Source organism: Mugil cephalus, chromosome 12 (assembly GCF_022458985.1).
Source record: "Mugil cephalus isolate CIBA_MC_2020 chromosome 12, CIBA_Mcephalus_1.1, whole genome shotgun sequence".
NCBI lineage: Eukaryota > Metazoa > Chordata > Actinopteri > Mugiliformes > Mugilidae > Mugil > Mugil cephalus.
This window is the reverse complement of record NC_061781.1, coordinates 20,381,697-20,394,063: the sequence shown is the minus strand read 5'-3', so window position 1 is coordinate 20,394,063 and position 12,367 is coordinate 20,381,697. Positions and strand designations below refer to the sequence as shown.

The 12,367-nt window shown below is 40.2% G+C and overlaps 2 protein-coding genes across 3 annotated transcripts; both read right to left on the bottom strand.

Annotated features, from left to right (window-relative positions):
- Positions 1 to 181: 181 nt before the first annotated feature.
- On the bottom strand, positions 182 to 9,159 carry cdc16 (cell division cycle 16 homolog (S. cerevisiae)). 2 transcript variants are annotated; one of them, XR_007113831.1, is made up of 19 exons: positions 8,946 to 9,159; positions 8,711 to 8,765; positions 8,379 to 8,476; positions 8,198 to 8,236; positions 7,975 to 8,115; positions 7,302 to 7,461; positions 7,072 to 7,166; positions 6,840 to 6,973; positions 6,007 to 6,086; positions 5,849 to 5,898; positions 5,697 to 5,770; positions 5,478 to 5,603; positions 4,736 to 4,888; positions 4,315 to 4,378; positions 4,135 to 4,196; positions 3,346 to 3,481; positions 2,980 to 3,070; positions 684 to 2,301; positions 182 to 577 (listed from the first exon to the last, which is right to left on the bottom strand). XR_007113831.1 is itself a non-coding variant. In XM_047600256.1 (18 exons), the coding sequence occupies exons 1-18, from the start codon at positions 8,991 to 8,993 to the stop codon at positions 2,048 to 2,050; spliced, it is 1,860 nt and encodes a 619-aa protein (XP_047456212.1). In that variant the 5' UTR covers positions 8,994 to 9,159; the 3' UTR covers positions 182 to 2,047. The 2 variants fall into 2 exon arrangements, 1 of the variants encoding a protein (XP_047456212.1); XM_047600256.1 differs by having other exon boundaries at positions 182 to 2,301.
- Positions 9,160 to 9,893: 734 nt separating this feature from the next.
- cfap97d2 (CFAP97 domain containing 2) lies at positions 9,894 to 11,805 on the bottom strand. The gene is made up of 6 exons (XM_047601345.1): positions 11,673 to 11,805; positions 11,417 to 11,519; positions 11,154 to 11,234; positions 10,881 to 10,999; positions 10,571 to 10,757; positions 9,894 to 10,455 (listed from the first exon to the last, which is right to left on the bottom strand). The coding sequence occupies exons 2-6, from the start codon at positions 11,510 to 11,512 to the stop codon at positions 10,135 to 10,137; spliced, it is 804 nt and encodes a 267-aa protein (XP_047457301.1). The 5' UTR covers positions 11,513 to 11,519; positions 11,673 to 11,805; the 3' UTR covers positions 9,894 to 10,134.
- Between the last annotated feature and the right edge of the window lie 562 nt (positions 11,806 to 12,367).

Here is a 12,367-nt window from a genome sequence, read left to right as displayed (position 1 = left end):
GTTTTATATGTTTCAAACAGTTTTAGCTTAAATGTTTATTTCCCAAAATTTTGGGAAATATTTTTTAGTTACAAAAATCAGATTTTTGGGGAAATATTTTGCCAGTTTCTGTCTATACCTATCACAAATTTGACTTTTTAATTCTAAGCTAATGTTAGGGAGAAATAATAAGGATAATCAATCAGTGCAGATGCGCATTTATTTCGTTGAGGACCACAGCTTCTAGCTAAGCTTCACCAATAGGAGATCATTATCATAACAATAATAATAATAAAGATAATAACAACAATAAATGTCCTCCGCTGCACAAGTGCGCAAAAGTAGTAGGTATTTAATCTTTTTTTTTTTCTTGTACAAAACAACCACATGTGGGAATAAACCGGCCTCCACTTGTTGAGTCTTATTTTCTCAGTGTCCCTCTCTCTGAAACAGCAGCTTGGAGCCAGTTAAGATGTTTTCTCGGTGTCACTGCGCAGGTCCCGAGTCGGGCTGCGGGGCTTCATGCCGCACGGAGCCGTGGAGGACGCGCTCCAGGGTTCATGGCCCAATGACTTCCCGTGGACGTCCCGACTTGGAACTAGGACAAGGATTGATTAAAATGAATAAATAAAGTTAAGCAGACACTGGAAGTGAATTTAGCCAGTATGCTTACTCCCTCGCCCACCTCCATTAATTAAACTCACCACTGAGGAGCGCCTTCTTGCCGCCGCCGGTCTCCACGCACAGCCGGGGTCTCTCAGGTGTCGACGCGGAGCTCTTCAGGCTGGAGACGAACGTGGAGCTGGTGTCCAGGTCCCGGCTGACTCTGTCATCCGTGTAAACCCCAGCTGACTTAGACGGAGTGCAGCCCATCTTTTTTCTGAGTTTACTACAGCCGATCTCCATTGGACACAGGAGCCGGTGATAAATGGACAGAGTCAGAGGAGGAGGATGGAGAAGAAGGTGCGTTTTTCCCGTCAGGCGCAATTACCTCACTCCTCCCATAGACCGGAGCATGACATGTGAGAGGACGCAGTCATGGGATGTCATTTATTTTTCCTTCTCCTTTTCTGTATGTTATGTAAGAGTTGCTTTTAATAGCAATAATGAATGTAAATCATTCATTCAAGTATTGTGTGGTTTGATGTTGCTCCTTCTCTTATGTGTAAACATCGTTTTCGCTGAGGTTCAAAATATATGGAGGCATCACAAACCATGCTGCAGAACAACTTCTCGTTTCTTCAAGTCTTTAAGTGGTTTACTAGAACACGTGTTTGTGAGTACATAGCGTGTCACAATAATAAGACCCGTTTTAAGTTAAAAGCAACTTAGCTCAATTATTATGAACAACTTTATCAATAGAAAAAAAAGAGGAATAAAAATAAGTTTTAATCTCCAAAACAAAATGTGTTAGTTGGATTGTGTTATACACAAAAAACAGCTGTGCTATTTTTATTATTATTATTTTAAGATAACTGAACAATTTATTGTAGAATAACCAAAATGTTTTTTTTTTTTTTTTCCACCAGGCCTGTTTGTGTTTCGCTGGCTCTTTATTCAAAGTGAAAATCCACAGGTTAAGCAAAATGAACGGTCCTGCCATGGGCAGCACGGAGCGACTGTAGTCTTTGCGGTGGCGTGAGGTGTGCGGCTGTGTTTGCTGTTCCATCAGGTGTCAGAGGGTCACATGTCCCCAGCGTCTCAACCCAAGGCCCAATGCTTAAACCAACGCTAAGCCAAATACTCAACCCCCCCGTAACCAAGGCACACATGTTAATTCCCCTTTTTTTTTTAAAGTGCATTCTTGTAAAATTAATATGCTATACAGCGGGCGCTGTATAAAAATTCACCCACGCTTACTCAGGCTCATAATGTTCACAACTGCATCCACAATGTTTTGCCACTTACAGAAACAACCATACAATGCACAAGAGGGGGGAATCCACAGGAAACCTTTGGTGGAGGACAGCTGCTGAAGTTTTGGGGTTGAATGTCGTCCTTTGGGCTTGGATACGTGCACCTATGACAACGTGTCGCTGAGACAGTTCCACCTCCCGACAGGATAAGATCACGTGCTCGTGTCCGACAAGGTGTCTAACATCATGTCGCTCTCGTACATGTCGCACTCCAGGGTCAGCGACAGTCGGAGCGGCGCCTCCAGCATCATCTTGTCCTGATTCGACAGCGGCGTTTCCAGGGACGTGACGCCGGTGCCCTCCGGCCTCGGCGTGGCGGGGAGCTCGGCCGACTCCGACGTGTTCAGCATCTTCATCAGGGCCGGAGTGTTCAAGCTGCCTCGCACCTTGTCGTTGATGTCTGTGCCTTGGTGGAAACAAATGACAACACATTATTCTGCGAGAAAAAAACAAACATAAATCCTGTTTTTATGTCACGCAACAATGAGTCAATGCAGAATTGATTTTTCCAAAAAAGCTCCCAGGACGCTTAATTTACCAAGAACTAATATCCAGGAACATTCCCAAGGGTGCAATGTGCCCATGTCAGTGTAATGAGTTTCCCAAGAAGGGCCATCTCTCTGGGATGATTAAACGTATTTGTATGCTGACTTATCAAAAGAGTAACTAAACATTGCTGAATGTTTTTCCCTGTAAACATGGAAAGTCTCAGGTTGGGTCTTCTGTCCACTGGTTGTGAAATACTGGGTTGCTCTATCTTGAGGATTGTCGGTAACAAACTACAAGAAAAATGCGTTTGAATTTGCAGGATTCTACAAAAGCTGCAGGAGACAGTGGCATATTTGATCAGCGAGCCAACAAGCCCTTCTCTAAAAGTTCTTAAACCCTCAGAAAGTAAAATTTTTGGGTCTCAGACTCTGGTTTCACTAGTTGAAATACAGAAAGGACATCTAGAAGAAGATTAAACATCAAGAACAAAAATGATGACAAATACTAGTCAGTATTTTTTTTAACTAGCTCTCTTGTGAAAAATGTTGAACTTTTATTTATTTATTTATTTTTTTCATAATAAGATAAAACCAACCTATATAGGCATCTGTGTCCCCAATATACATCTCAATGCAGTGACCAAGCATGGTCACAGAGAACGTGTCGTCCCTTTTCAGTCCAAGTGCCTGTCACAGAAAAACACAACATGAAATTCATCTGAAACGACGAAAACAAACTAAAAGCAGCAACGTGATTTTGTGTTTGTTTATTTATTTTTTGTTTCTCAAGTGACGACTGGCTGGGAAATTAACCTGTGGAGGGGACTTCCTCATCTCACAACAAGATGCTGTGATGTCCCCGGTTATTCCCGTTGCCATCAACGCTCTGAACGGTCTTTCTCAATTTACGTCAAACAGCAGTGAACAAAACCCATAAAGATGAAGGAATCTTTGAAACTCACCGTATGAAAGTAGTCGATGGCACTTTCAAAGTCACCCATGAGGCTGTGCACGTATCCTATGGCAGAATAGGTGGAGGCATGCTGAGGGATCAGCACCAGCGCCTGTCGGTGGTACTCCAGAGCCTGGTCGTACTTTCTACAGAAACAAAAGAGCACAATATATAAAAATGTTATACACGAATTCAATTAAAGAATTTCAGCAGATATTTGGTAAAGAAAAATGTCAATATACATCTTATAAAGAGTTCATTCAAAAGGGTTTTGTTCCTGTTGTTACTGAGGGAGTGACTTTATCCTTCTTCTGCAGAAAAATTCCAAAACTTTATCAAGTATTCAGAGGTGGCTTTACATAATTTATTAAGTAAATGGCAAAATAAGGACTGTACCTATGCAAAGTGAGAACAAGCAAGCACATTTCCAAAAATAGTTTGTTGCAGGCAGGTTAAAGAAAGGTTTGAATAAATTAGCGGGCTCTCTCTTTAATGATCCACCCGAGAGAAAATGAGCTTCCAGGCTTTATTAGTTCTACATGTGCTCAAAGTCCATAAAAATTCATAATGTTATTTAGAAATATGAGGCATTTGGAGCACAGTATGTCCACCCATGATCACAGCACAAAAAAAAAAGTTTAATTTCATCAATTTGTTTCTACTGTCTGAAGCTAAACTTCTCACAACAATGTGTCTACATGAATCATCGACATTAAGGCATGAAGTAATGTCTTGCAAAATGTTATGTGAAAACAGTGAGGGAAGCAGAAGAACGATGTGAACACGTTCCCACACTTACTTCAGTTTTCGACACACGTGACCCAAGTTGTTTAACAGAGGCTCCCACTTGTCCACAGTAACCTTGAATTTAAAGATGGACGGCAAAACATGAGCAATAAGTAATTCTCACAGAGATGTGTTCAATGCAAGCATCACAATAACACACACAAAATAATAATAATAACTTGATAGCTGTTACCTCATTCCCTATGGCTTTGATCTTCTCCATTGCATCAAGGAACAGTTTTTCTGCTGTCTTCCAGCTGAAATAGTGATAAATCAAATTTAATGGTGTGTATTCTGTGAACAATCAATATGTGACAACTATTACAGGTCATAACTTCACAACGCACGTGTTTGCATATGTACATATTTTCCTTTATCTTCCCTGAATCAATCCCTAGATTGCATAAAAACACATTTTGCAAACAGTTGCGTAGCATTTACTCAGACAAATGCTGCCATTATTCACATATCTCAAACTATGCACATGTAAATCTAAATAAATTAGCTGCTCCTCCCTTCAGTCATTCAGCGATCAGACATCAGTTTATGTCGCCGATAACGTTTATCCGAAAAGAGGAGTGATTGTTATGGAGGGGATGGGGCTAGATACTCACTCTCCGTTTTGAAAAGCGACCACTGCCACCTCATGGATGACAAACGGGTCCTCCGGAGCGATGCTGAGAGCTTGGCTGAAGAAACGTTCTGCCAGCTTGGAGTTGTTGGTCAGGCCATACTCCAGGCCGATGTAGAGCATGGGTAAGTGACAGCTGACAGGAAAGAGACGTCAAGATCAAAGCTACACCTCGAAATGACAGTTAAACTTTTTATTCTAAACCTAAGAAACTCTGTTAAAACGCTGTTTCTTATCTTCAGTTTTTTATGTTTTTAATTTACTCTCTTCACTGATCCAACTCAGCTGCAGAATATTTGTTACTGTAACTTGAGCTACAGCTTAATCCCTGACTTCAAGGGCGTCAAACTCATTTTAGTTAAGGGGCCACACTGACACACTTCAATCTCTCAGGGGCCAGACCAGTAACACAATAGCTTATTAACTTGTAAATAATGACAACTCCTAATGTTTCCATTTACTTTAATGTAAAGAAGTACAAGTACGTGTAATGAACAACTGTAAATTTCTTATGAAGTGTAAGGTGCAAGTGCAATTTCTTATTTTATTGAATATTTTCAGCTGTTATCTTCAGTGTAATTTTTGCAAATTCATCCCACGGGCCAGATTGGAACCTCTGGCAGGCCAGTTTTGGCCCCCGGGGTCTTATGTTTGACACCCCTGCCTTACTTAGTACAGCTCGATTTATTTGCCTGTACATTTATTTGCACCCGTTATTGACGCACCCTTTCATCAGCTGGGCAGCGGTGAAGTAGGCAGCCATGGCTTGGTCGTGCTCACTCTCCACTGCAAATGAATGACCGTAGGCAATCCACGCAGGGCCGTAAGTCCTCTCCAGGGTGGTGGCTTTGCTAGAAGAGATTTAAAACAAACAATATATGTGAAAAGGATCCAAGTCAACCTGCCAATAACGTGGTATGGAACAGAATATACTTCTTACGCACCTGAGGTACCGGCGAGCGTGTTCGTTTTTATGGCCGACCATGAGATAGTAGCACCCAACGGCGAACCAGGACACCTGGAAAAAAAGTTTTCATTTGATTATCAAAATTTATTTAAAAGGAAAAGCTATGCCATAAAAATATGTAACACTTACTGGGTTGTTGGGATACAAGTCTACAAGTTTGTGTGAGAGGTAAAACAACTCTGCAGAGGAGACAAAAAAATAATTAAACTTAAAGCTGAAAAGCAGCAGAAGCGGTTAAAACTAAATATTTGGTATAACTGAATTTAAAGTGTGTAGATATATTTTACCATTTGCTTTTCCAAGCTCCACCAACGTTCCTATGTGGACTGGTAAACAGTTGGCGTGGAAAGGGTCTTTCACCATCACCCTGAAATACGAACAACAACTTAAACACACTTAGATGACAATGAAGCGTAATATAAATCTAGATAGTTCTATAATTCCCCAATCATTTTGTTTTTTTGATGATGATTTAATACATATACTGTATTTTCCAGACCATAGAGCGCACCTCAATATAAGCCACACCCACAAAGTTTAAGAAAAAAAAAAAAAAAACGGAAATATACATATATAAGCCACACCGGGCAATAAGCCGCTGGTATCTACTGAACTGATTAGTTTAACTGAACATAACTGAACGAATCAGTTTCCGAACGGTGCCTCTAACATAAAAGTGCTGATCAAACAAAACAGAAAAGTTATTGATTGGTTTATTCATCCTCCCTCTGCGCACTGAAACCACTGAAGTCATCTTCTTCAGTGTCAGAGTTACCTCAGACGAGCCTCAGACGAGCTTCATCACATACCACAGAAAAAAAAAAAAAAAAATCCACAGAAAAGCCACATCTTTGCATAAGCCGCAATGATTGAAAGCGTGGGAAAAAGTAGCGGCTTATAGTCCAGAAAATACGTTAAATATATGCAACTTTAGCTATAAGTGTATAGTTGGAAAACCTCGGCCATCACGTGCATTTTATACATAATAAGTCTAAGTGTAAGTCTACACTTATTTTGGAAGTTGCAGCACCACTGTTATCTACATCTTTTAGTTTATCATTTCAACACAATTAAAAAAAACAACAACAAACTAAGATGAACCAGACAGACAGACACTTACATTGATGTGAGTTTGTAGCACATCTTGAAATCACAATTATAATAATGTCTCTCAGCAAGAGACACCACTACATCCAAGTTGTCCTGAAGACCATTCACCATCTCTGGCACCACCAAATCACTGGGCTTGTTATACTGCAGAGGGGGGGAAGACGTTTAAATGTGAGCAGACTGGAAAATAGCTAATAGCTATTTGCGCCTTTGGGGGGAATGACGCTAGACGAGGCCCCTACCTTCTTTAATTTGTTCTCAAAAAGGAAGTGTAACAGCTCCTCCTCTTCCTCAGTGCACTGTTGACTCAGGGGAAGCGAGTCCAGGAAGTCTTTCTCTATTGAAGGATGGATAACATGTTTTATACAGACCTACAGCTGCCGTGCACATTACAAAAATGATAATAAATGGCACATATCTGCAGAAAAAAATAAAAGATTAGATAGCACCACTGACAAAAGATTGACCTCACCTTCCTGCGCAGTCAACATGTGGTGGGACGTTAAAAGGTCGAAGGCTTCAAAGCAGTACACGTCCAGTTTCAAGGCCTCTTTGTAGCTGGAGGTGGCGAGTGGTCTGTTGTCCATGGCATCATAGATTTTACCCCGCAGGAGGCAGATAGAGCTATTGATCTAAAATATTTCAGGGAGAATAACAAAAAGAAATGTGAAGGTTTATGTAGCGTTAATACCCCGTCTATCACAACATTAACAAGACTGGATTTAAATTGCCTGCTTCCTGTTATTACTATGTTTTACTTCATATCTACATCTTTGTTAGGACAAGGGGAAGAAAAAGTGTAAGAAAATAAAAAAACAACCAGTACCCGTTGAGGGTAAAATCTAGTTAGGATAGGATACAAGTATTAAAAAAAAAACATACAGCTGTAACTATGAAAAGACTTTAAAGAGATTTGTACTTGGCAATTATCTTTTTGTAGCACGCAGGGCTTAATTATTCTATTCCAATCAACACTGAAATAATAGGTTATGACAATTTCATCAAAGAAAACATGGCTGATGCTGGTTTCAAGACTTCTAAAAAAAGAACGGACTTATAAGGACTACATATGAGGATTTAGAAATCCCAAAGTTGATATGATACATTAACAATATCTACATATTGTAAAGCTAGTCCAGACTTACTGAGGCTGGGGACATGTCCCAATCCTTGGCTGACTCTGGCGTCCCGCCGTCCTCCTTCCCAGTCCTGTCCAGCAACTTCTTTGTAGCGGGCTCCTCTGCATCCAGGATATCCAAGGCCTGCTGGAACTCTTTGGCAGCATACTAGAGAAAACAGAAAAGAAATGCTTGTAACCTGCAAACCACACACAAGTAGAAAAGACTTCAGAGATGCTGAGATACTTACATGGCACCTAGCAGCGAGATACTGACAAGCGCCGTACAACTGTGAGAAAGAAAACAAAAGTTTGAGACTGCAGACTGATTTATTATTTAACTTTAACTGATCAGCATAATCAGCTCAAATGTTAATCCCTCACGTCCCAGTACAATGCCTCGCTGGCCTGGACAACTGCCACACGACTCACCTTGTCAAGTTTTCGTGAACGGAGGGCATGGGAGGCTCTGTGGTACTGTGAGGTGAGGTAAAGGCACTGAGCTAGCCAGTAGATATCCTGGGGATCCTCTGTGTGTCAAACAAAGACACAGACTCGTCAATTTCTGACGTTAGGAAACTGATCACATTGACAGGTTTCCCAATATTACTGCACTTGCGAAGCTACTGTCATGACCGCCACCACTAAAAGTTCCTTTATAGTTGTAATAGTCCATAAAAAAACACAGAGCAGAAACGAAACACAAAGAATCGGTAAAACACACAAACGGACACAACTTAAAAATAACCTGCTAATCTACTCACCATGAGAAAGTGAAGCTATCTTGTCGGCCCAAAACAGAGCACTTTGATACTGTTGCTGTAAACAAACACACAAATGCAAAACAAACGTCACTGAAACGCATATATCTCTCTTGGTTCTCGGTTAGTTAGCCATGCAGCAAAACTAGGGAGGTCTGTTTCTCGTTGACGCTAGGTGTAGTGACAAGCTAGCATTAGTTAGCAACACAGAAACTCAAAAAGGAACCGCTAATCTTACCTGGTCTATGTACAGCCGTACCCGCTTTCTAAGTCGGTCAAGGTTCATTTTTAATTTTTTAAAAAGTTCCGCTTTTAACTTTCAGAAGTGTGTCATTCTTAGCGACGAAGCAAGCTGTACACTAAACATTAGTTGCTAGCTTGGTAGCAGCGTAAAATCAAATCCGCGGCTTCTTTCTGCAACGGGTGTTCCGCTAAATAGTTCCGTACAAAAACAAGGCCCGGTCGAAGGTTCCGCAGTAACAATGGCCGTTTGAAATCTATGGAGGTTCTCAGTCATCCCGGTTATGGTATATTAAATAAGCGTTTTCATTTATTAAAAAAAAAAAAAAAAAAAAGAAGAAGAAAAAAATCGCAACTGAACTTGTTCACTTTTTGAAATGTTTATTGTCGCTTTATCAGACTTTGGCTTAAGCAAAAAAACAAAAAAAAACAAACAAAAAACAGAGCTTTGCCTAGGGCAGTGAATGTGATAATACAAATTTGCACAGGCTGGGATGGAAAAAATATTTGATGATTTATTTGTGACTAAATAAAAGCCTGAGTTCAAGAATTTAAGAATCTGGGATAATAAATGAGAAATAAAGTTGATAAAGCCTGATTCTCCAAACCTTTGTCCCATTTCGGCTGCAGGTGTTTGTTCCCGATGGGAAACACTGGTTGATAAGCCAGATTTTCCATCCTTCATCCATCTTTAAAAACAAACACAAAACAAAGCTGCAGAATTCTGAGCCTCCCACACCAACCACAAAAAGCAAAGATAAATCTGAACTGAAGAAGCTACATCTTGTCTAAATTTTAGTGTAGTTGCATTTTTTGGAAAGGGCCTTTTTAAGTTTTCATATATTATGTCTAGCTGAAAAAAAATAGAAATATTAATTAATATAAAATTAATATTAAAACTATACATACAAAAGAAATACACACATATATTTGATCACTTAATTTATTCAATGTATTTATTTCATTATTATATATATAAAAAAAAACAGGTCACAGAAAAAGTTATCACACATTATTCATTGAATTTTAAACCGTTGTGTTTGAAAAACTACCTTGGTACACAATCTATGCTAAGTACCACTGTGTGTCAATACAAAACATAACTATCGTTGTATAAAGATCCATATGTGGTTGAGACTCATGTGGTGCAGAAGGTTTGCAAAACAAAACAAACAACCACAAAAAAATCATACTTCTTCTGTACTTGTTGTTTCCTGTTTGTGTGTTGTCGGTGTGTGAGTGGTGCTGGGAGTGGAGGACTTTGCAGCAGGATCAGGATTCTCATCTGTATCCAGATCAATGGATTTCTCAACCACATCTGGATTAAGGTCATGTTTTGTAACCTTCTCCATTCCTGCATCCTCATTCCCGTTGGTTTCTCTCTTCTTTTCTTCAGAATCTCCTTTATCATTTGACTTGTTGCTTGCAGGGGCGTGTGTGGTTGCATTAGTGCTCATCTTTTTTTCTTTATTACAGTCACTGCTTTTCTTGCAGGGGTTTTCTTGTCCCTGGTATCAACACATTAAGCATTTACATTGTTATACTATCAGTATTATAATCTTTCATGAAGGTATGTGGAGCATAACGTGGGCACTGAAATATTATCTTAAAGCAAACAATAACCTTCTGTAGATTCGCTCTTCTACGTGGGATGCGTGCAATGCTGTCCATCATCTTAAGAGTTTTGAGCCAGTCCTCATGCCAGGCCCACACATTATAATGTGGCCTGCACCGGCTCAGGCGAAACAGGATCATTTGATTCTCCTTGGTAATGCGGAGCAACTCCAGCTGTCGCTTCTCGTTGGCAAGGCTACATTGAAGAGAAAGAAAGGCCGAGTCTTTACTTTCAAAGGACATCTTATTTCTTAGAAACATGACCTGTTGCCTGACTTTAAATGTGTTATTTCTTACGGTATTACAAAGTTCAACTGACCTTTTTCTGTCGTAGTAATTCCTGCTTTCAACTCCTCCAGTTGTCCTCATAATGTGAGATATCTTCTCGCTCAGCATGTGGTTTTCCCTCTGAATCTTCATTTTCCACTCCTCTTCAAGCTTAGTGCCAAAAATATATGATTATTATAGTTTTTTTTCAAAATTTTGCACGCATTTAATCACATCAGGCTTAATAACAGAAGTGAAAAATATAATTATGGCAGAATTAATATCTGATTTGTTGTGGTTTCTTTTTTTTCATTCAAAGAACAACCTTTTGTTTCTTCAGATTGAGAGTCAGGTGACTGTATGTCTTCGGTGGAGCCATGTTTATTGTTGCTTTAGCAGACTTCACCTTGGGGGAAAAAACAACAACACAGCTTTGTCTAAGGCAGTGAATGTGATAATACAAATGAGTACAGACTGGGATGAAAAAAAAAGATGTGATGATTTATTCGTGACTTGAATAAAAGCCTGAGGTCAAGACTCTGGGATAATAAGGGAGAAATAAGGTTGACAGAGCCCGATTCAACAAACCTTTCTTCTGTGTAAATCATATGAAGCCTTGTCCCATTTCGGCTGTAGGTGTTTGTTCCCGATGGGAAACACCGGTTGATAAGCCAGATTTTTCATCCTGAATCTGTAAAGACAAACACGAAACAAAGCTGCAAAAGTTGAAGCCTCTCAAATCAAAAAAAAAAAGAAACACAATTGTAGAAAGTGTTGAGAATTAATCACATGGGAGCAAACAATATGGTTGATAACTCAATGCTGCAGGCCTACTCTGACTCACCCCGCCGTCTGCGGCTGTCCTGGTGTCTCAGTATCACAACTCTTCACCTGCCCAAGTGTGCGTTCATGCTCTGAGTGTATTCAACAGCACTGGTTGACTACAGAGCTCAGAAACTGCCGTCTGTTTTCTGCCAGTCATACATGGTTGCCATGGCAGTGGCTTGAGAGAGCGGAGGTGAATGAATGGTTTCAAACGATGTGCTTGTTTAGCAAGTTCCACACAGGGGGAACACACACAGGCACGGAGATAGGCTAATTAGCGAGGAGGCTGCGGAGCGGCTGACTGTAAAATGAGCTGCTGTGTGAAGACGCCGTTTCACGCGGTTCAGAGCTATAAGTGAGCTAAACAGAGCTTTCTGAATGTGTTCGTGACACTCGTTTAAACCCTAACCAGACTTTCTGTTAAAGTTTAACGGAGCTCTCACACAGAGCGGCGGTGAAATGATGTAACCGAATGCAAATTTGTGTATTTAATAGAAAGAAAATTACATAATCGAACAATGAGGTCAGGGGTGTGCTACTAAAGTTTCCTTTCTGTGAGCTGCCATTAACTGCCTTGGCAACAGTTACTTGGAAACGTACATCAGAGCAACTTGGACTAACGCACTTAGCGCACGCACAGTTTATGGCAACCACAGACAGCACGCTGAAAAAAAATGGGCATACAAATAAAAAAAATGTAAATCCCCAATAAAA

Coding starts and splice junctions, on each gene's coding strand:
- cdc16 (XM_047600256.1), bottom strand. CDS start 8,993: ATGAACCTTGACCGACTTAGAAAGCGGGTACGGCTGTACATAGACCAG. Junction 8,237..8,378: donor GTTCACGAAAACTTGACAAG/GTGAGTCGTGTG, acceptor TCTTTCTCACAG/TTGTACGGCGCTTGTCAGTA. Junction 3,482..4,134: donor CACGTGTGTCGAAAACTGAA/GTAAGTGTGGGA, acceptor TTGTTTCTGTAG/AAAGTACGACCAGGCTCTGG.
- cfap97d2 (XM_047601345.1), bottom strand. CDS start 11,512: ATGAAAAATCTGGCTTATCAACCGGTGTTTCCCATCGGGAACAAACAC. Junction 11,000..11,153: donor TCAATCTGAAGAAACAAAAG/GTTGTTCTTTGA, acceptor TTTGGCACTAAG/CTTGAAGAGGAGTGGAAAAT. Junction 10,758..10,880: donor AATTACTACGACAGAAAAAG/GTCAGTTGAACT, acceptor TCTTCAATGTAG/CCTTGCCAACGAGAAGCGAC.